Below are 23,592 nucleotides of genomic sequence, written 5' to 3'. Positions count from 1 at the left end.
ACGGGGCTGTAGTGGAGCGGGTGGAGAGCTTCAAGTTCCTTGGTGTCCACATCACTAAGGAATTATCATGAGAGCATCTTGACTGGCTGCATCACTGATTGGCATCCGATACATTTTAGTCATTTAGTAGACGCTCTGAACTTGTTCTGAACCCACTGCCCGCAAATCGTCATTACATTTATTGGGAGTATGCAGAATTACTAGTTATTGTTTATGGCCCTTGTGATAAATAATTACTTTTGGTATTACATTTCAAATTCAATTTTAGTTGGAATTTTCCACATTTTTTGGCATACAAAGTGGGATTGAAATGGATTTATTTGTGATTTTTTTGTCCTTGATCTACACAAAATATCCCAAAATGTCAAAGTGATAAAATGTTAACAAATTAAATAACTAAAACAGTTTTTGCAAAAGAATTCACCCCTTTGATTTTGGGTAACCTAAATTAGTTCAGGGGTACAATTTGGCTTAACAAATCACATATTAAGTTACACGGACTCATTCTGTGTGAAATAGAGGTTAACATTATTTTTTTAATGACTATCCCTTCCTCTGTCCACCATACATACATCTGTAAGGTCCCTAAGTCAAGTACTGAATTTCAAGCACAGATTTTACTACAAAGACCAGGGAGCTTTTCAAATCAGACATTGAATATATCTTTAAGCATGGTCAAGTTAATAATTATGCTGTGGATGATGTATTAAACCACCCAGACACAACAAAGATACAGTCATCCTGAACTGAGCTGCAGGACAGGAAAGAAACTTCTCAGGGATGTCACCATGAGGCCATTGGTGATTTAAAAAACAGCTACAGAGTTCAACGGCTGTGAAGGGAGAAAACTGATGATGGATCAACAACACTGTTGTTACTCCACAATAATGACCTAAATGACAGAGTGAAAAGAATTCAAATACACAAGCAGAAAATATCCCAAAACATGGCAAATTAATAAACTTTTGGGCCTAATTCCAAAGCGCTATGTTTGGGGCAAATCCAACATAACATCTCTGAGTACCTGCCTCCTTACTTTCAAGCATGGTGGTGGCTATTTCATGGTATGAGTATGCTTAACCTCGGCAAAGACTGGAGTTTTTCAGGATAAAAAGAAACGGGATGGAGCTAAGCACAGGCAAAATCCTAGAGGAAAACCTGCTTCAGTCTGCTTTACACCAGAATCTGGGAGAGGAATTAACCTTTCAGCAGGACAAAAACCTATGACCAAATCTACACTGGAGTTGCTTACCAAGAAGACAGTGAATGTTCCTGAGTGACCAAGTTACAGTTTTGACTTAAATCTGCTTGAAAATCTATGGCAAGACTTGAAAATTGCAGTCTAGCCATGACCCCAACACCTTGACAGAGCTTGAAGAATTTTGCAAATACTAAATGGGCAAATATTGCGCAATCCAGGTGTGTAAAGCTATTACATTTACATTTGAGTCATTTGGCAAACGCACTTATCCAGAGCGACTTACAAGAGCAATTAGGGTTAAATACCTTGCTCAAGGGCACATCGGCAAATGTTTCACCTAATCAACTCAGGGATTCAAACCAGCGACCTTTCGATTACTGGCCCAACACTTAACCACTAGGCTACCTGCCTGAAACTTACCCAAGAAAACTCACAGCTGTAATCTGCCAAAGGTGTTTCTAACCTGTATTGACTCGGGGGTGAATACTTGTTATATTTTTCATTAATTGTTATTTTTTTATATTTTGAATTTCTTCTACTTTGACATTACAGAATATTTTGTGTAATTCATTGACAAAAAAATCTAAATGTAATTAAATCCCCAAAATCCAAGTGGGGTGAATACTTAAAACCAACAGCCTACCTGCGCATTAGGTGAGCCCGTCCCAGCCGTGAGGCCTCTTGGTGGCGATGGTGGACTCTGAGCCACAGTTGGAAGGCTCTGGTCACTCTGCGACCCTCCAGCCACAGCCACACTGCCTCCTCCATCTGCCTCTGGCATCTAGACACTGACCAACACAAACAGGCCGTGTGTGGGTGGGGACCTGGGAGCGCTTCAGCACAAAATGGCTGCCATACTTCCCCCATGTGAATGCGACACATTGAAATATGGCAGCATTTCTCCATCCATTCCTTGGTTACACACCCGGATGTGGACCTTTTTATTTCAGCCCTGCATTAGCACACCCAAACCCCTAACTAATTCATCAATAACCAAGCTGATTCCCCTGAATCAGGTTTGCTAGTGCAGGTTAGAACAAAAATGTACACACCCTGGGGATCATCAGGAATGGATTGAGAAACGCTGAAATATGGAACCTTATAGCCACTTGGTTCTCAAACAAAGGCAACATCACATATTAAACAGTCCCTCTGTTCAACGTGTTAGAGTATAATAATCATGTCGCTACCTTTAGTCCACTTCCACCAGCATAGCAGAACTTCACGTGCCCCTCTCCTCTCTCTCTGTACACACAGTATAGTGACTGCTCTGGATGTGCGCGTCCTCTCCCTCCAGTGATCAAAACACTAAAACAAACACACACTGGCTACTTACTGATGGGAAAGCACAATACAGATTGAATGAGGTTGACACCAAAGTCATTTTGATTTTGATTCACGAAGATGTCACCTTCCTTTAGTTCCTGCTAAATATGTGAATATGACTCTGTCCAGAAACAACCTCTACCCCTGCCTATCCAGTGAGAAGTTGTGTGAAATTGAAAGAATTTGATTAGGATTAGAAATATAGTAGTACTGTAAATTCTTTCCAAGCTCCTTTTTCTTGGATTGGCTTGGTGTGGCTGGTTGTTTTCACCCATAGAAATAGAATGCAAATCATTGATATTGAATTATTTGACAATCATCTAATTCTATGTTTTTTCAGCAGTCCTCTCAAATGTGCATGTGCAGAAAGGGTTAAACCCTTAGGGTTGTGTCTAGATGGGACCTGTGTGTATAAAGAAAAGGGATGCTGCACCTGGCGTATTGTCCCTCTGTTGAAGTGTTTGAGCGCTATGCACCCTCTAGTGGCCGTTCTCCAGTGGTTCATGGTGACAGCAGTGAGTTTGAAGTGTATGTGTTTCAGTCTCTGCTCCAGGACCTTCAGTCTGTTTCGAGCCTGCTCCAGCTCACTCCTCCAGTGGGTAAAACACAGGGCCACCAGCCTCCTGGCTCTGCCAAGATGGAACCTGGCACCTTTGTGCTTACGTGCTAGTGCAGGGCCGGTGTAGGCTTGCCAGCTCTGGAAAACCCTGTGTGGGAGAGAGAGAAGTAAAAAGAGGTGAGAATAATTCTGAATGCTACACAGAAGTACTTGTCCAATCCACTCAAAAGTTATTGGAGGAATGTCCCTGTGATACACAGAAAAATCAAGTAGCAAACTGGTACTGCAATGCATGGCACACTGCTTTGTTATTGTAGGGGAAAATGTTCCTTTTCATATTCAAGGACGAATGATTAGTTACATTTTCTCTCTCTCACATACACACATTGCCTGGCTACCCAAACCCTTGCTCCGGCCAAACACCACGCCCACGGACTTTAGTTTAGTCTCCGCAACGAGTCTGAAACTGAGTACCTACCTGACGATTTCTAGAACGCAAACACATTCTAACCATTCTGATTGGTCCCAGAAACCGATGGGTTGGGCCAGAGCCAGAACGCATGTGGGTATAGCGTCATTGGCTTTGATACTCTGATTGGTTAGAGATAATCCAATTGCTGATAACTTTGTTTTGCACAACACCCCTCATTTTGACGTCAACACAAACGACTTCAACAACGGCTTTCTCAGACTGAAATATGTAGCGAACATAGAGCAGTGGAAGAATTCAGTTTGAGTCGTAAGGCAACGCAGCACACACACATTTCCCCATCGTCACACCTCTTGCACAGAGTCTGGTTGTGGAATACCAAACTGGTCAGTGAGGACTGATAGGCTGCGATCCAGTAGTAGAACCTTTCTGCAACGTCTCTTCTCTGTCTCTGCTGAAGGAGCTCCGTCGCCCTCTCCTGGTCATCCACGCTCTGCTTGGCGCGCCGCGCCCACTCTCTGCCCAGCACCCTCGCCCGCTGGCACCTAGGGGGCACGCACATGGACGTCACTATGATTATATGACGTGAAACAGCCAATCGTGAAAGAATATTTAACACTATGTAGTCAACCTTTTTTTGTTTAGAGCTTCGTATTGGTTGATTCTGATACTTTTCAAGTGGGAAACTCGCACCTCGTGCTTCCAAGTCGGAATATGGAAGGTGTGCTAACAGCTCAAACTGAGTCTTCCTGCTACAAATGAGTATGTTGGATGTTCAAATTGTATTATACAGTGTATGGTACATAAGTTATCTTCTGCACCTTAAAACATCATTTATTTGTCTACTTATTTGATATACTTAATACCTGTCTCTCCGTCTGTGCAGCGCCCATCTCCACCGGGTGAAGGAATACCAGGTCAGACAGGTGACGCGGTGGCTGGCTGCCTTGCTTTCGAGTGCCCTCTGTCTCCAGTGGCGTGCTGCTGCCCTGGCTAAGCTCTGCTGGTAGAGGAAACGCTCCTTCCAGGAAGTAAAAGCCGCAAGCAGAGTTCTTCTGTGCCTCTGCGTCTTCATGGCTATGATGGCACTCTGCTCTCTGGCGCTGCGTTGGGCCTGGGCGTGCCATCGCTGCAGTAGTCTAAGTAGAAGACCGAAACAACTGGAGGAAAGGCATTGACCTGGAGGTAAGGCATTGACATTTTTCCACAAGAAAAAGGAAATAACACTCAAATGAAGTAGAGATGAATGACATCACGGTGGCCCTAGATATGCCATCTAGACCCCAGTACCCCATGAAATAAAACCATATATAGGATTCTACAGACCCTACCGAGTACTTCTAATGCCACTTTCACCTCGGCACAAAGACTCGTTTGCTCTAGAAACCCATATGTAATTCAAATACAATGTATTGCATTGGGGCCAATGGAATGGGCCAGCAACACTTCGTATTCCTCAGTCCCCATGAAATGACACCAGATAGTTTATTAAGTACACCCATCTGCAAAGCCTCAGTTAAAATGTGCATATGTTTTTGCGCTGAGCTTACTGTTAGTTGATTCTGATACTTTACAAGTGGGAAACGTAGACCTCATCTTTCTACAATGAGTTTCCAAGTTGGACATTTCTGAGTTGTCTTGAACGCGGCATGAGAGCTTCCCCATTCATCTGTGGTTTCGCTTTAGGAAATGACAAGCAAAAGCAAGAGAGATCGTGCAGCAGCAAATGTTTCTTTGCACTTTCAACTGAACAATCATTGCGTCTGATATTTCTTTAATTTATTTGGAAATAGGGCTGTGCAGAGGCTCGAAATTACACTCAAATTGTGAAAATTATGATCACGCTCTAATTTCTGTAAGAGCTGTTTAAAAATTAAAAATAATAAACGGATGAAATTTCTGCTCGTTTTGGGTGGGTTGAGTTTTGGCCCAGACCATTACATACTAATCTGATCTGATTATAATAGACCAATGACAGTTCATATTTTATTTGCATATCCTCCCACAGCAGCTGCTGGTCCTGCACATTGAAGTATATAAATTACACTGGTCAAAAGGATAATTTTGTGCCACAAACTAGCAGACAACCTCCAACTCCCGCACTCAATCAAAAAATATCATCCCACGCTTCCTCCAAAACAGCCAAGGTTTCCACAGCCACCATTCACCCCAGAAGCTAGAGTCCCTCAAGGTTCAGTCCTCAGCCCACTTCTATGAAACTATCTATATCTCAGGCACTTACTACCCCCCACCTCACCCTACGTCGGACAGGAATATGTACCTGCCTGGATTACAACTTCCACACATCAAATGAACAGACTACAAAGAATACAGAACAAAGAAATAAAACTGCCATTCAGAAAAACATGCTTCATCAACATTCAAAACGTCCACCACATATCTGGAGTCAAGACCATGACAAAATGACAGGCAATATTATGACAGAAATACAGAAATACCTGAACAGAGCAATCCACAACCCAAGCACAATGGGCCACAGAAACACTATCAACCACAGGGCTCTAGAGTGTGACTATTTTGGTCGCATATGCTCCTAGATTTTTTGCTGTGTAACGTGACATTTTTTGGGGGGAGCATCAGTGCAACCAGGAAAAAAACCCACCCAGATAATAATTGTTGTAATGATAGGTTTCACAGTGCAGTTGTTTCCAAGTGCCATATAGAAAAAAGTGAGTGCAGTTTCGTTCAATCAAAAGCCTACATGTAAGGAACACTAGGGCTGACCTCAATTAGTCAACTGGTCGATTGTTTGGCCGTTAGGCTGATGGTCGACAGAGAGCAGTAACAAATATATACAGTACCAGTCAAAAGTTTGGACACACCTACTCATTCTAGGGTTTTTCTTTATTTTTACTATTTTCTACATTGTAGAATAATAGTGAAGACATCAACACTATGAAATAACACATATGGAATCATGTAGTAACCAAAAAAGTGGAAAAGCAGCCAATAAGTGCTCGGCGTATGTGGGAACTCCTTCAAGACTGTTGGAAAAGCATTCCATGTGAAGCTGGTTGAGAGAATGCCAAGAGTTTGCAAAGCTGTCATCAAGTCAAAGGGTGGCATCTTTGAAGAATCTAAAATGTATATAACAACATTCCAACCTTTTTGTTAGCATTATCTATTCCAAATATGGCATGATACCACTATTTGTATCCGTTTGAAATCCCTTTCAATGGGGCGACTGCCCTAGAAAGCCTATGTAAATTACGATCGTGAGATAACTACCAATCTATTTTAGTTTCACTGTCCGATCATTTAAAAAAAAGCCCACTAATTGTTATTTTTACCTTTCTACAAACGGTCTGGTATGTGTTGCTTGATCGGAACAAGTTAACCCAAATGTATCAAAGAATAGGACATGATTAGTTAGTGGCAAACGTTACTGCCTGCCCAGTGAGCTAGCTAGCAACATTTCAGTTATGACCTATCCTCTTAAATGCGGTGGTCAGTGGATAAACAATGAGTTGAACATATGTCTGAAAATGGACTAGTCACCATTTATTGTAATCATGTTTGACCAGTTGGCTAATATAGCCTGTGTGCCCATGTGCTCCCGACTATAGCTATAGCTGCGTCTTTTGACATCCACGATTAGCTAGCTAGTTGGCTACTACCTACATTTTACTCAGTAGCCATGCTTCTAAATGCAATGGTCACTGGATAAACTAGAAATTAGTTGAACATACGTGGCTGAAAACAAACTAGTAGCCAGTAAGTGTTGTTGTTGCCAATGCTGGAATCATATCTAACCCGCTGGCTCCCGAGTCTAGAGGGTAATGGTGTAACAATAGCCACTACCTTCTTAACTCAGTTGTTGGAGAGGAAGGAAACCGCCATAGGAAGTAGTTTGGGGGTGGGGTTGTCTGAACAAATCTTTTTGCCTGCGCTGGCACTGCAGGCGGCTATATCGGTCCTCTAATACAGGCCTATTAAAGGCCCAGTGCACTACTTTTGTAAAAAAAAACATCTATCGCTGTCATGACTTTTGCCAAAGTTGGTCCCTCTTCTTGTTCGGGCGGCGTTCGGCGTCACCGGCTTTCTAGTCACCACCGATCCATGTTTCATTTTCGTTTTGTTTTGTCTTTATCATACACACCTGGTTTCCATTCCATTAATTATGTCCTTATTTAACCCTGTGTGTTCCTTCTCTGTTTTGTGCGTTATTTTTTGTCATGTGGGTTCATGTTTTTTGTGCTCTGGATTATTGTGTTTTTCCTTGTTGGATCTTTACTTATATTTTGAGTAAATTTCGGACTATTACTCATATCTGTGTCCTAATCATTTTTAAAATTCTGATTTTTCGGGGGGTGCTGCATCACCCTCAGCACCCCTACTTCCCACGGCTATGGAAATCACTAAAGGATATCACCATGAGGCCAATAGTAATGTCATAACTCTCCTGTGAAGATCTGAAGGATCAGGTTGCACTGTGTCCGCTCTACAGCACAATCTCTCTCTCCTGCAGAGGGAGAGGGGGCCGCTTTATGGAGGTCGTAAAATACGCTGCCTCAATGCTCTGTAGTGTTCGATATTGGAATGTAACTGTGGAACACAGAGAGACACTTGGACATTAAAAGGTTGAATAATTAAGCAGTATTTCATTTACATCTAAATGTTGTGAAACGTATATGATTAAATATGAAACTATTTGTGAAAAGATGTAATGTGATGTTAACCTTCTATATGAGAAAATTGTGTTCCCTATGAAGCCTTAACCAAGTCAGTGGCCATGCCCCGTGAACACAGACATTACCTCGGCATCATGAACCGCACCTTCTCCCAAAAGTGTATAAAAACACCCGTGACAAAATATACATTTTATGCCAGAGACCCACGGACGTCTCGAATGGTTTAAGAAATCTACAAATCACTCTAGAGACCAACACATGCCGGGTGAAGCTGGTGTGTGAAGTGGTTCAAACTACAACTCTACAAAAGACCAGAAAACGTGGAGATCATCCCCACGCTGAAATGGTGAAGAAATCTACAAACTAAAGACCAATTATTCAGGCTGCAGCTGTTTAAGTACTTTAGTCCGGTAAACACAACCGGTCGAACGACCGAATAGTACGCCTGACGTATCCATTACAACATACACTGTCCAGAGCCCGCTGAGAAAACTACAACCACGAAAGTCCTTGGGACTTCTGGGGAACGCAACCAGAGACTCTATCCAGCAGATGGACCGGTGATCACAGAGAGGGACAACAAAGGCATACAATGATAAATATGTAAATTGCAATTGATTTTTTCATGCTAAAAGTATTAGCATTTCATGAGTGTAGCTATCAACTATATTACAGTGAATCCACTCGGAGTTTCCCGCTCTTGAGCTGTCCCCAAACCTTTCCTTTGTCTACCAAGCCGTCATATTGGCTTAGCCCACTAGGGACTTTTCAGTGCATCATGTCAGTAACCAATGTATAACCTAATTCTGTGTGTGTTTATGTAATTCTGTGATTGATTAAGTTAGTTAGTAAATAAATAATTAAGCCAATTTGTTTATCACTGACTCATGATCTATGCTAGGGTTTGTGCATATAACCAAGTGTTTGCAACATTCAGAATATGACTGATGAGGTAATAATGCATTAATAAGTGACTAATTGATAAGCTATGAAAATATCTGAAAAGTTAATTCGGGAATAAGAGACTTGAAATTCTCTAGGGTAGGGGGCAGCATTTGGAATTTTGGATGAAAAGCATACCCAAATTAAACAGCTTTCTACTCAGGCCCAGAAGATAGAATATGCATATAATTCGTAAATTTGGATAGAAAACACTCTAAAGTTTCCAAAACAGTTAAAATAATATCTGTTAGTATAACAGAACTGATTTGGCAGGCAAAAACCTGAGAAAAATTAATTCAGGAAGTAGGAATTGTTTTTGTAGTTTTCTATTACAGTATCCATTGATTTAGGACTCAAATTGCAGTTCATATGCCTTCCACTAGATGTCAACAGTCTTTAGAAATTGTTTCAGGCTTGTATTCTGAAAAATGAGGGAGCAGTCTGAATGAGTGGCCCCTGCCGTGTCACAGAGCTTTTTCATGCGCGCGAACAGAGAGAGTGCCTTTCTTGTTTACCTTTTATATTGACAACGTTTTTGTCCGGTTGAAATATTATAGATTATTTAGGCTAAAAACAATCTGAGGATTGAATATAAAGATCGTTTGACATGTTTCTATGAATTTACGGATACAATTAGATTTTCTTTTGTCTGCCTGTTGTGACTGCTTTTGAGCCTGTGAATTACCGAAGAAAATTAGCAAACAAAACTGAGGTTTTCGGATATAAAGAGAGACTTTATCGAACAAAAGGAACATTTATTGAATAAATGAATGTCTTCTAAGTGCCACCATATGAAGATCATCAAAGCTAAGGGATTCATTTTATCTCTATTTCTGACTTGTGTAACTCTTATACTTGGCTGGTTACTGTTTGTAATGATTTGGCTGCTGGGCTATGTTCTCAAATAATCGTAAGATTTGCTTTCGCCGTAAAGCATTTTTGAAATCTGACACAGTGGTTGGATTCACAAGAAGTTCATCTTTAAACCAATGTAAAATAGTTGTATCTTTTCTGAATTTTTATAATGAGTATTTCTGTATTTGAATTTGGCGCTCTGCAATCTCACTGGATGTTGGCCAGGTGGGACGCTAGCGTCCCACATACCCTAGAGAGGTTAAACATTTTCCCGTGGTGCCCCAACTTCCTAGTTAAAGTTACATGATTAGTTGAATAGCGTAATTCAATTACACATATAGAATTGATTTGATAATATACAGTCTTCGCATTTAATGACAGCAAACGCTATGACAGTGACTTTAAAACAGTTAGAGTTCAATGGTTTTGATAGGAGAAAACTGACAATGGATCAAAAACAGTATAGTAAATCAACAATACTACTATCCTACATGACAGAGTAAAAAGAAGGAAGCCTGTACAGAATATTCCAAAACATGCATCCTGTTTGCAATAAGGCACTAAAGTAAAACAGAAAAAACTTTGGCAAAGAAATTCACTTTACGTCCTAAATACAAAGCTGTAAGTTTGGGGAAAATCAAATGCAACACATCACTGAGTACCATTCTTCATATTTTCAAGCATTATGGTGGCTGCATCATGTTATGGATATGCTTGTCATTGGCAAAGAACTAGGGAGTTTTTTAGGATAAAAATAAGCAGAATAGAGTTGAACACAAGCAAAATTAGAGGAAAACCTGGTTCAGTTCGCTTTTTAACAGACACTGGGAGACAAATTCACCTTTCAGCAGGATAACAACCTAAAACACAAGGCCAAATATACACTGGAGTTGCTTACCAAGACAACATTGAATGTTCCTGAGTGGCCTAGTTTTAACTCAAATTGGTTTGAAAATCTATGGCAAGACTTGAAAACGGCTGTCTAGCAATGATCAACAACCAATGTCGAACAAGCCCAGTAATACAGCGCCACTCAGCAGGAAGCAGTCTGGGGCCAACTTGACAGAGCCTGAAGAATCGTTTTAAGAATAATTACAATCCAGGTGTGTACAATCCAGGTGTGTAAAGCTCTTAGAGACTTACCCAGAATGACTGACAGCTGTAATTGCTGCCAACTGTGATTCTATGTATTGACTCAGGGGTGTAAATACTTATGTAAATTAGATATTTTTGTATTTCATTTTTTATACATTTGCAAAAATTTCTAAAAACACGTTTTCACTTTATCATTACGGGGTATTGTGTGTAGATAGGTGAGACATATATTTAATCTATTTTGAATTGAGGCTGTAACAACAAAATGTGGAATAAGTCCAGGGGTATGAATACTTTCTGCAGGCACTAATTCTCTAACACGATTGGCTGAAACAATAGCCAACAGAATAGCAGTCTTGACTGTGAGCTCACATAGCTCAGGTGAAGACAGGAACTCAAATGGTGGGCTCATAGGTGATCGTAGGACATCTATGAGGGTGTCTAACTCCCATGAGGGTACTGATGTTTAGTTTGGGCAAAAGTAAACATGGCGGTGTTCGCCTTAGCAATCTCACTAGGATAAAGACCTCCTCCATTCCTGTCATTATTGAAAGAGATCATGATACCTCACATCTCAAAATAGGGCTACTTAATGTTAGATCCCTTACTTCAAAGGCAATTATAGTCAATGAACTAATCACTGATCATAATCTTGATGTGATTGGCCTGACTGAAACATGGCTTAAGCCTGATGAATTTATTGTGTTAAATGAGGCCTCACCTCCTGGCTACACTAGTGACCATATCCCCCATGCATCCCGCAAAGGCGGAGGTGTTGCTAACATTTACGATAGCAAATTTCAATTTACAAAAAAAAAAAAAAAAGTTTTTGTCTTTTGAGCTTCTAGTCAAGAAATCTATGCAGCCTACTCAATCACTTTTTATAGCTACTGTTTACAGGCCTCCTGGGCCATATACAGCGTTCCTCATTGAGTTCCCTGAATTCCTATCGGACCTTGTAGTCATAGCAGATAATATTCTAATCTTTGGTGACTTTAATATTCACATGGAAATGTCCACAGACCCACTCCAAAAGGCTTTCGGAGCCATCATCGACTCAGTGGGTTTTGTCCAACATGTCTCTGGACCCACTCACTGTCACAGTCATACTCTAGACCTAGTTTTGTCCCATGGAATAAATGTTATGGATCTTAATGTTTTTCCTCATAATCCTGGACTATCGGACTACCATTTTATTACGTTTGCAATTGCAACAAATAATCTGCTCAGACCCCAACCAAGGATCATCAAAAGTTGTGCTATAAATTCACAGACAACACAAAGATTCCTTGATGTCCTTCCAGATTCCCTCTGTCTACCCAAGGACGCCAGAGGACAAAAATCAGTTAACCACCTAACTGAGGAACTCAATTTAACCTTGCGCAATACCCTAGATGCAGTTGCACCCCAAAAACTAAAAACATTTCTCATAAGAAACTAGCTCCCTGGTACACAGAAAATACCCGAGCTCTGAAGCAAGCTTCCAGAAAATTGGAACGGAAATGGCGCCACACCAAACTGGAAGTCTTCCGACTAGCTTGGAAAGACAGTACCGTGCAGTACCGAAGAGCCCTTACTGCTGCTCGATCATCCTATTTTTCTAACTTAATTGAGGAAAATAAGAACAATCCGAAATTCCTTTTTGATACTGAAAAGCTAACTAAAAAGCAGCATTCCCCTAAGAGAGGATGGCTTTCACTTTCGCAGTGATAAATTCATGAACTTCTTTGAGGAAAAGATCATGATTATTAGAAAGCAAATTACGGACTCCTCTTTAAATCTGCGTATTCCTTCAAAGCTCAGTTGTCCTGAGTCTGCACAACTCTGGACTAGGATCAAGAGAGACGCTCAAGTGTTTTACTACTATATCTCTTGACACAATGATGAAAATAATCATGGCCGCTAAACCTTCAAGCTGCATACTGGACCCTATTCCAACTAAACTACTGAAAGAGATGTTTCCTGTGCTTGGCCCTGCTATGTTGAACATAATAAACGTCTCTCTATCCACCGGATGTTTACCAAACTCACTAAAAGTGGCAGTCATAAAGCCTCTCTTGAAAAAGCCAAACCTTGACCCAGAAAATATAAAAAACTATCGGCCTATATCGAATGTTCCATTCCTCTCAAAAATTTTAGAAAAAGGCTGTTGCGCAGCAACTCACTGCCTTCCTGAAGACAAACAATGTTTACGAAATGCTTCAGTCTGACCCAAATTGGTCTACACGGACAAGTTCTGGCCTGGTTTAGATCTTATCTGTCGGAAAGATATCAGTTTGTCTCTGTGAATGGTTTGTCCTCTGACAAATCAACTGTAAATTTCGGTGTTCCTCAAGGTTCTGTTTTAGGACCACTATTGTTTTCACTATATATTTTACCTCTTGGGGATGTAATTCGAAAACATAATGTTAACTTTCACTGCTATGTGGATGACACACAGCTGTACATTTAAATTAAACATGGTGAAGCCCCAAAATTGCCCTCGATAGAAGCATGTGTTTCAGACATAAGGAAGTGGATGGCTGCAAACTTTCTACTTTTAAACTCAGACAAAACAGAGATGCTTGTGCTAGCCTTCCAAGAAACCAAGAGATCTTCTGTTGAATCTGACAATTAATCTTAATGGTTGTACAGTCGTCTCAAATAAAACTGTGAAGGACCTCGGCGTTACTCTGGACCCTGATCTCTCTTTTGAAGAACATATCAAGACCATTTCAAGGACAGATTTTTTCCATCTACGTAACATTGCAAAAATCAGAAACTTTCTGTCCAACTTTCTTTCTCCATTTTTATGGAACGGTCTGCCTACACATGTCAGAGACGCAAACTCGATCTCAACCTTTAAGTCTTTACTGAAGACTCATCTCTTCAGTGGGTCATATGATTGAGTGTAGTCTGGCCCAGGAGTGGGAAGGTGAACGGAAAGGCTCTGGAGCAACGAACCGCCCTTGCTGTCTCTGCCTGGCCGGTTCCCTTCTTTCCACTGGGATTCTCTGCCTCTAACCCTATTACAGGGGCTGAGTCACTGGCTTACTGGGGCTCTCTCATACCGTCCTTGGGAGGGGTGCGTCACCTGAGTGGGTTGAGTCACTGATGTGATCATCCTGTCTGGGTTGGCGCCCCCCCCTTGGGTTGTGCTGTGGCGGAGATCTTTGTGGGCTATACTCAGCCTTGTCTCAGGATGGTAAGTTGGTGGTTGAAGATATCCCTCTAGTGGTGTGGGGGCTGTGCTTTGGCAAAGTGGGTGGGGTTATATCCTTCCTGTTTGGCCTTGTCCGGGGGTGTCCTCGGATGGGGCCACAGTGTCTCCTGACCCCTCCTGTCTCAGCCTCCAGTATTTATGCTGCAGTAGTTTATGTGTCGGGGGTAGGGTCAGTTTGTTATATCTGGAGTACTTCTCCTGTCCTATTCGGTGTCCTGTGTGAATTTAAGTGTGCTCTCTCTAATTCTCTCTTTCTCTCTTTCTTTCTCTCTCTCGGAGGACCTGAGCCCTAGGACCATGCCTCAGGACTACCTGACATGATGACTCCTTGCTGTCCCCAGTCCACCTGGCCGTGCTGCTGCTCCAGTTTCAACTGTTCTGCCTTATTATTATTGGACCATGCTGGTCATTTATGAACATTTGAACATCTTGGCCATGTTCTGTTATAATCTCCACCCAGCACAGCCAGAAGAGGACTGGCCACCCCACATAGCCTGGTTCCTCTCTAGGTTTCTTCCTAGGTTTTGGCCTTCTAGGGAGTTTTTCCTAGCCACCGTGCTTCTACACCTGCATTGCTTGCTGTTTGGGGTTTTAGGCTGGGTTTATGTACAGCACTTTGAGATATCAGCTGATGTACGAAGGGCTATATAAATAAATTGGATTTGATTTGAAGGAGCCTTGGGGGGCCGTATCCTGCGGGGGCTGGGGCAAAAGTGTGACACCAATCAGGCCCCCAAGGACTGGAATTGCCCAGGCCTGGTGTAGAGAATGGCATGGCTGCCTGAATTACAACAACTTCAGTATGCTTGGTTTTCCAAAGTTTGCCATTCGCTTGTGAGAGGAAGTCCACTCAAAGCCGGACTTCCCATGTTTGGGAGTTTGTCAGCTGTACAAGGTCTGAAAACTAGTGATGCTGTGGCCAATGTGGAGCAACAAGTAGAACTGACAGCTCTCAGGACTGATCTTCCTCAAGACCTGAGGGAGCAAAGGAATTGTTGAAAACGCATACAGAAGACCCCTTGGCCAGCTGAAAGGGCATCGACATCAATGAGTCTTGCGATGTGAACAGATCGGCGATGGCCCTTCCGAATCGCGTGTAGATCAACTCACAAAAATGTAACATTAACCTAATAAAAATGTGATTTGTGCAGTAGGCCAAATACTGTACATTATTACAGCATATTGGCTATATGCCTCGCCTACCAATATTGTTTTTCTCAGACCATATTATATTTCAAAACTTGAGCTTTGATAAAATAGATCAGTTGGTGTAGCTGAGGCACAGCTGAGCATAAAAGGAAATTATTTGCAAATAATTAGCTTTTAACTGATGGTCATGGTGCTTAAAAAAAGTGTAATAGTGTTAAATAAAAGTGATGACACTGCTGAATTAAAAACTTAGACATGAACTCACTCAAAAAAAGCAGCTCTTTGCTGTATTCTTTTTGAGTCTCTCTCTGGTCAAGATTTTAAAAGTTATGAAATCTCACATAGGTTAGTATCAAACTTTGTGGAAATGGTAGGCACGGTGATTTGAGCTATCCGATTGGCGCAGTAGGCACACTCGATTTAGCCACAGGTCTCCATGCCTGCCGGGTGAGCGGAGTTTGTTTTGTCAGACAAATTAAAATGGTTAAAAATGTGAACATTTTGCTTACCCGGTGCACAGGGCTTCTGAATCAAGTGCAGCTACCGCCAACAGAGCAACATGAAGTGCTTGCACTTATAAAAAACAGTAAGTATTTATCATTGGCTTTTCTATAATCAAAATCAAATCAAATCATAAATAGAAATGTTTGGTGATGAACTAGGAATGCTATGAGGATCGCGATTTACCGGTTGGTGACCACTGGTCTAAGTAGTTCAGGACTCCATCTCCTGCTTGGCGAGGGGCTTGTGCTGCTAATTTAAAGGGGTGTCCACATACTTTTGTATATATAGTGTAATTCTCTCAGACTAGGTGAGTTATATCAATATATTAGCCACAATTTACTTTCAAAAAATTTGAAATGCTAATTAGCAACAGAGAAGACCTTAGCAAGACTACAAATTCCAACAGGAAGCTCCTGCAGGTCATCTCTAGCCAACACTGTCAGCTACCGTTCACCAGTGCGATCAGAGACCTTCTGTGCCCAATCCATGATGAATCCATGTGCTCTATTGAAATGAATAAAGTGTTGAACTTCTTAAGTCCCCTTTCTCTGTCTTATCTAGTCACTGGCTACACTTTATCTAGCTAGTTAGCAGAGCAGTAGATTAAAAAAATATTTTTGTTTTACTTTTGAGCATCTTAGCAATACAATGCGTTCTATACAGCTGTCAAGAGTCACTTAATCAATTATATAATCATTAACCAGACTACCCCGGATACCAGACTTAGATGTTTTATAACTTAGTTCTAAAATCAAAAAATCTATTGACATTCAGAATTGACTGAGACATCCAGCCTGTATTGTAGTTTCATGACCAGAGACAAATCTTCAAAAGGCACAGTATTTATTTATTCTTTATTTATTCTGAGTATTTATTCATTCTTGATTTGTAGGATCCTTCCCACTATATGATCGATATGTGAAGTGATAAAATCCCAAGTTATCAATGAATAGTTTGTAAAAAAGTGCACTTGTCCTCGTGAAAATGACAGTTTATTATATATTCTACAGCTGTAATGTCATCAATCAAATCAACCTTTATTTATATAGCACATTTCAAGAAGTTATATGGCAGGCAACAGTTGGACAGCACACCAACCCCAACAGGCACACCATGAGGAGAGGGAGGTTGACGGCCAGCAATTACGGAGTAGTGGTTAGGGCCAATCGCGTTACTCCATCGCTGCTAAAAAGGGTCTTCAGTCGTTGGATGGGGTGTTGTCTGTAAAGTGGGACACATAACGAAGAGGAGGGCACCAAGGCATTCAAAATGGCTACAAGGATGGATGTGCAGGAGTAAGGGCTTTGGGTCACAGGGTCTGGGTACATTCAGGGCACAACACATCAGCTGTCTGTGACCAGGAGATAAAAAAACTTTCCAAGCCAAACCATTTCATAACCACTACACACAGCCAACATCGTCGTCACCATATTAGCTAACGTCAAGACAACATAGCTGTTAGAACTAACGCTTTAGTAAACCCACTACAATCATACAGTGCACTGTACAGTTAGCAAGCAGTTTAGCAGTTACACCAGGGGGCCCAGGTGGCAATATATTAATACAACTAAAAGCTTATATTGACTTAGAAGAGTTCCAGTTTGGAAAACCATAGCCAGCTAGGTAACATAGCATCCATCTCCTTTTGAGCCGGTTGTTTGAGTAGGCTAGCTAGCTGCATTGGCTAGCTATGTAAGTAAAATAAAAAAATGAAATATAGCTAGCTAGCTCTCTTTTGCTTCTCCTTAATTTTTGAAGAAATGTATTTGTTCAAAACTGTTCAACTATTGTCTTTCTCCCTCTTTGAGTCAACTACTCACCATGTTATGTACTGCAGTACTAATTAGCTGTAGCTTATGCTTTCAATACTAGATTCATTCTCTGATCCTTTGATTGGGTGGACAACATGTCAGTTCATTCTGCAAGAGCTCTGATAGGTGTGAGGATGTCCTGCGGAACTTGTCATTACTGTGTAAGTCTATGGAAGGGGGTGAAAACCACAAGATTCCTTCGTTTTGGATTGAAGTCAATGTACCCAGAGGAGGACGGAAACTAGCTGTCCCCCGGCTACGCCCTGGTTCTAACCTACAGCGTGCTGTTGAGGCTACCGTAGACCTTCATTGCAAAACAGTCTGTTTTCGTCAAGTATTTGGTGAAGTGAATATATTTAGCATAGATGATCTAAAAAGGACAACTTTTTTAATGTTTCACTATTTTTATGAATTTCAGTGAGGAGGATGGTCCTCCCCTTCCTCCTCTGAGGAGCCTCCACTGACTCAAGTTTTGCTCAAAGCAGCGAACTAAAGTAATGCCGTTAATGTAAGTTCAATCACAAAGGCTGGTCTGAGTGCATCTCTTCAGTTTCATTCAGTATCACAACACAATTCACATTGTATTTTATCATGGGCACAGTGGGAATTTATATCATGGGCACAGTGGGAATTTATATACAGTGCCTTGCGAAAGTATTCGGCCCCCTTGAACTTTGCAACCTTTTGCCACATTTCAGGCTTCAAACATAAAGATATAAAACTGTATTTTTTTGTGAAGAATCAACAACAAGTGGGACACAATCATGAAGTGGAACGACATTTATTGGATATTTCAAACTTTTTTAACAAATCAAAAACTGAAAAATTGGGCGTAGGAGCGCGGCAAGGTCAGAGCCCAGGTTGTTCACCTATGAGTCCGTTTTTGAGAGGAGGTTCACACACGTCCACACCCAGTAGCGATACAGATGCCATACCACACCTTACTGACATGGTGAGCCAGTTAGGTGACTCCAAAGTAGCCAGATTGATGTCAGCAGGAGCCATAGATACGAGTGGTGAGCTCCACAGTACCCCACAAAGAGAAACGTCAGCATCTGATTCAGTAAGACAGGCAGTTGCACGTGACAGTCCATGTCAAGTCTGAGAAAGAACCCAGAGTGTTCAGGGGTGACAGCTCTGACAAGTACACAATTCAAGAGTGGGTTGATATGACAACAGACTATTTGAAAAGGCAAAGATGTGAGGTGCCTGATCAAGTGGAAGAGATCATGAGCAGGTTGATGGGAAAAGCTAGGGTTGCAGTGAAGATAGACTTGTGGGGTGAGGAGTCGTTGGATGTGAAACAGAACCCAGATCTAATCTATCATATCCTCCTGCAGTATTTTAGTGACACGTCATCATGTCTCCCGCTTGAAGATTTCTACTCTACCAAGCCCAAACTGAGGGAGGACTCAGTAGACAACTGGACCAGGCTCAACAAAGCAGCAGATTTAGCTGATGAGCCCTACGAAAACCTCATTAACGACGTTCAAGCAGTGTCAAACGCTTCAGTCCAAGATGCCTTCAGGTGGTCCAGTGATCTCAAAGGCAGCCCCAACTGTGTAAGCTCACAGAGAACTTACACACCTGTCAACATGTGTTCTCAGTCCTTGGCAGTGGATGAGGTGTCACATGACAAACGGGAAACAGGAGCTAGAACACGTGCATCATTTACCTCGACTGATATCTCCTGGTCAAGACACCTTACCTTCCTACTCTGAGGAGCTTCATGATGAGCAACTCAATGACAGGACCCTGTCTCGTGTGCTATTCTATGTGGAGAGACAACACAGGCCTTCTAGAAGAGAAAGAGCAAGAGAAACAGTTACAGTCATCAGACACTTGAAGAGTTGGGAGAAGCTTGTTGTCAGTAATGACATACTGTACAGAGTCTCACAAGATATCAAAGACGGGCAGTTCCAGTACGTAGTTCCTGGGTCTCTCAAAGCAGAAGTCCTGAAGGGAGTTCTTGATCATGCGGGTCATAAGGGTCAGTTCAGAAGCCTTAGCTTAGCTAGACAGAGATTATTCTGGCTGCACCTTGACAGAGATGTTAGGGATTATGTCCATGGTTGCCACCGTTGCATCGTCAGCAAGACAGTTGAGCCTGGGGGCAGGGCTCCACTGGAAAGTATCACTTCGACTAGGCCACTACAACTGGTTTGTATCGATTTCTGGTCTGCTGAAGATTCAAGCAACAAGTCCATTGATGTACTAGTGATAACAGATCACTTTACAAGAATGGCTCAAGTGTTTGCCTGCAGAAACCAATCAGCTAAGCAGGTGGGAAGAATCCTGTGGGACCGATACTTCTGTGTGTATTGATTTCCTGAGAGAATTCATAGTGACCAAGGGGAAAGTTTCGAGAGGCAGTTGATCAGTGAGTTACTCAAAGTTTCTGGTTTGAGAAAGTCACACACGACACTATCACCCGATGGGGAATAGCAGTGTTGAACGTTTCAATCAGACACTTGGCAACATGATCAGAGCAGTAGCATCTAACACCAAGCAACACTGACCGAGACACCTGCAGACATTGACGTTCATGTACAATTGCACCACCGATGAGATGATAGAGTACGCCCCCTTCTACCTGATGTATGGAAGGATCCCTTGTCTGCCAGTAGATGTGCTTTTCAGAAACACTCTGAACGATCCAGCTGTTACGAGTCACGATATGTATGTGGTGTCGCTCTCCAATGATCTGAAGGATGCTATGGTGGATGCTATGATACTATGGCGCAGGAACATGCTGAAGAAGAACAGAACCGACAAACAGATTTATAACAGAAAGGTCAAGGGTCCCACCATAGAAGTCAACGATCAGGTACTGTAGGCAAACAAGAAAAACGAAGGCAAGAGGAAGGTGGCAGATCGATGGGAATCGACAATATACACTGCGGACAAGAATCCAGGCACTCACACATACATAATATGTAATATAGCCACTGGAATGGAAAAAGTAGTTAATCAGAACCTGACCATGTTGGTCAACTTCTTCCCAGTAGACGATGAAAGTGCAGTTTCTGGCCTCTCTTCATCCATGTCTGTTGCCCTGACTCCAGGTTCCGGTGCTCACAATGTGATGATGGATTCAGTATCAAAAGTGAGACAAGGGAGTTCCTTTCCTGAAGAAGAGAGTCAAGATTCACTATCTAGAATGGAGTGTGACATGTCGGTAAAAGGTGTCACACAGGGAGAATCAGATCACAAAAAGGAAAGAGGAGCAGACCTATCTGCGGAAGAGAGAATGTATTCCATTTCTGAAAGAGAGAGCGAGAAATCTTTACCTGATGAGTAGCTTGTGGACTCTGAAGGAAGAACTCGAGATTGGATCACACAGTTACCAGGTAGTAGAGATGAGAATGAGGAATCTTCAGGTGTGACCTCAGAACCACTGGTATCTCAAGACTCCGATTCAGAAGAGATCCAGTGAGCAGCCACGCTCCTCTAGGTGTAAACTCTGGATTTGGAAACCAGAAGTGCTTTGAGTAGAATTGACCACCATTTTGCTGCGACACAACATACATAATATTGTTTACAGTGCAATATTTATGTCCAATATGAAAAAAAACTTTGGGATTTAGGCTGATAGGCCACTCTTTAAGGGCAGCAGAATGAGTAGGGATGCTCCTCTTGATGTAAATTCTGTGGATTTGGAAACTAGAAGAGCTTCGGAATAGGATGGATACATCTTTAACTCCAACACAAAGTACAGAACATTGTGTATGGTGCAATAAATGGTAGGAGTACACACAAAACAATGTTGACCATTTAGGTTTGAAAAAATAAATTACATAATATCGCAAATAAATACTTTTATTATTTGTATGATAACAAGTGTAAAATGTATCGATGTGTACATTTCCATAATTTTCACCTTAATTTTTAATTTACAAAAGTATACAGGACGGGACTCTTATTCTAAATGAGTCCAAAAACCGTGACTCGGAAGTACATATTTATTCTTGCCTGCTTGACAGCAGCTGGTAAAGCAACGTTTTATACTTCAGTGGAACTATCCCATCAGGCTCCAGTGCTAGCTTCCTTGAGAAGTTCTCATTGTTGACGTTGACAAATATATTGATTACTTTCCCTTTCATCTATGATTTAATTTTAAGTAATGACAAGCAAAAGCAAGAGAGAGATAGTTTGTGCAGTAGGTGGCTGCAAGGCTGAAAATGTTTCTTTGCATGGTCTTCCATCAGAACAGACACTTCGTCTGATTTGGCTTAAATTTATTTTTAATAATCAAGTGCCAGAGAAGTTCAGTCCGTACCTGCGCATATGCACAGCACACTTCTCATCGGACTGCATTGCAAATCAGGATAGGTACACAAGTGGATTTGCTAAGAGCTTGATCCTCCAACAAGGTTCTGTCCCATCCATCTTGCACCCTGCAGCGGCAACCAACCAAGTAGTAAGTGTTTAGCTAGATAATGTAAAGGACATGCTATATCTTGTAATGCTGATGCACATCAACACAATCCATCATAATCAGTCTTTGCTAGCAGATATCGTCAAAGTCCTAAAACAATGTTGAAAGGGGGGTTAATGTTAGCTAACTAGCTACCGCGCTACAATATGTTGTAGACGTGGGGTAGGACATTGGATTATATGAAAACTCCAGTCCATGCGGTGGCGGTAGCACTGCGTAATCAGAATAGTGCATGTACTTTGTACACCCTCCCTTCCCCAACCGAACAGACTTGTAATTCTGAAGAATTTAACAGTAACGTAAGCTAACAGTTAGCCACTCCACCATGTCGCACATATCGCCGGTAACTACTTGCAGCTTTCTTGGTTGTTCCAAAGCCAGGACTGATACTTTACACAGTCTTCCTAAAGATCCTGAAACCAGAAGACAGTGGGTGCAGTTTCTTTTTACTTCGAATCCAGATGTGCATATCGGTACTACAACACGAATTTGCAGCGCGCATTTCAACAGGGACTCGTTTCTAAATTGGGGGCCGAAGTCAATGGGGTATGCCAAACTATTTGTTCTGAAACCGGACGCCATCCCAACTATTTTTCCGATCCATGAAGTATCGGTAAGTTTATCTGTCTCCCTAACGTTAGTTGATAATTAGCTAGCTGGGGAAAACAATGCGAAACGTCACCTCACTGGCTTCTACTCTTTTTTTTGTGCCGATGTATTCAAACATGTTTGGTTTTATCGGGACGTCGGTAACCCTCAGATAGCATCTCTGACCCGCTCACAATAAACGAGCCTCGGTGACGACCTCGGGGCCCGAGTAGGCAACGACCTAGGGATTTTGTCTCCGATCTCAAACTCGACTAGGACAGCTAAATCCGGGCAATATCCTGTAATGTACACCTGGATAAAGCGCTTACGGTCGGCGTTCTCCGCTCACTCATCTCCGAAAAACTATTTTTTTCATTCAACGTTGGAGGAAGTAAGTTCCTAGTGTTTGAGGAATGTGTTTGCTGGCTTCATGAATTATACTTTATTTAGACATGTGTTTTGTTTGGCTAGAGTTATTGCTAACCTGTTTCCTATCCCTTTAGCTTTGTTAACTAGCTTGCTTGTCAGTTAGAGGTTAGCTGCTATATACAGTAGTTGGCAACTGCCATCAAGTTCAGTGGTGGAAAAAGTGCACAATTGTCATACTTGAGTAAAAGTAAAGATGCCTTAATAGAAAATTACTCAAGTGAAAGCCACCAAGAAAAATACTACTTCAGTAAGTCTAAAAGTATTTGGTTTTAAATATACATAGTGTCAAGTAAAAGTATAAATAATTTCAAATTCCTTATAATAAGATCAGATGGCACAACGTTTTTAATTTTATTTTTAATTTTACCGATAGCCAGGGGCACACTACAACACACAGACATAATTTACAAA

The 23,592-nt window shown here is 41.7% G+C and overlaps 2 protein-coding genes across 6 annotated transcripts in view; one reads left to right on the top strand and one right to left on the bottom strand.

The window, feature by feature from the left end:
- The window catches only part of LOC112221596, a 96,069-nt gene that overhangs the window by 11,626 nt on the left and 60,851 nt on the right, over positions 1 to 23,592 (bottom strand). Inside the window, exons 20-24 of the mRNA XM_024383752.2 lie at positions 4,383 to 4,655; positions 3,867 to 4,061; positions 2,961 to 3,234; positions 2,392 to 2,509; positions 1,845 to 1,989 (exon numbers count right to left, since the gene is read on the bottom strand). Coding sequence (XP_024239520.2) covers positions 1,845 to 1,989; positions 2,392 to 2,509; positions 2,961 to 3,234; positions 3,867 to 4,061; positions 4,383 to 4,655 — 1,005 coding nt within the window. The remainder of the gene's footprint in view (positions 1 to 1,844; positions 1,990 to 2,391; positions 2,510 to 2,960; positions 3,235 to 3,866; positions 4,062 to 4,382; positions 4,656 to 23,592) is intronic.
- Positions 21,728 to 23,592, top strand: part of LOC112221597 (zinc finger protein 345-like) — a 30,907-nt gene continuing 29,042 nt past the window's right edge. The window contains exons 1-2 of one of the 5 annotated variants that reach the window (XM_042303580.1): positions 22,401 to 22,777; positions 22,925 to 23,143. In XM_042303580.1, the coding sequence (XP_042159514.1) occupies positions 23,057 to 23,143 (87 nt within the window). In that variant the 5' untranslated portion in view covers positions 22,401 to 22,777; positions 22,925 to 23,056. Of the gene's footprint in view, positions 22,147 to 22,400; positions 22,778 to 22,924; positions 23,144 to 23,592 lie in introns of those variants that run through there. The other 4 variants (XM_024383753.2, XM_024383757.2, XM_024383754.2 and 1 more) reach the window with 4 other exon arrangements.

The sequence above is a fragment of the Oncorhynchus tshawytscha genome, linkage group LG22, assembly GCF_018296145.1.
Source record: "Oncorhynchus tshawytscha isolate Ot180627B linkage group LG22, Otsh_v2.0, whole genome shotgun sequence".
NCBI lineage: Eukaryota > Metazoa > Chordata > Actinopteri > Salmoniformes > Salmonidae > Oncorhynchus > Oncorhynchus tshawytscha.
Note: the sequence above shows the minus strand (reverse complement) of the source record. Positions and strands in the feature narration are given on the sequence as shown.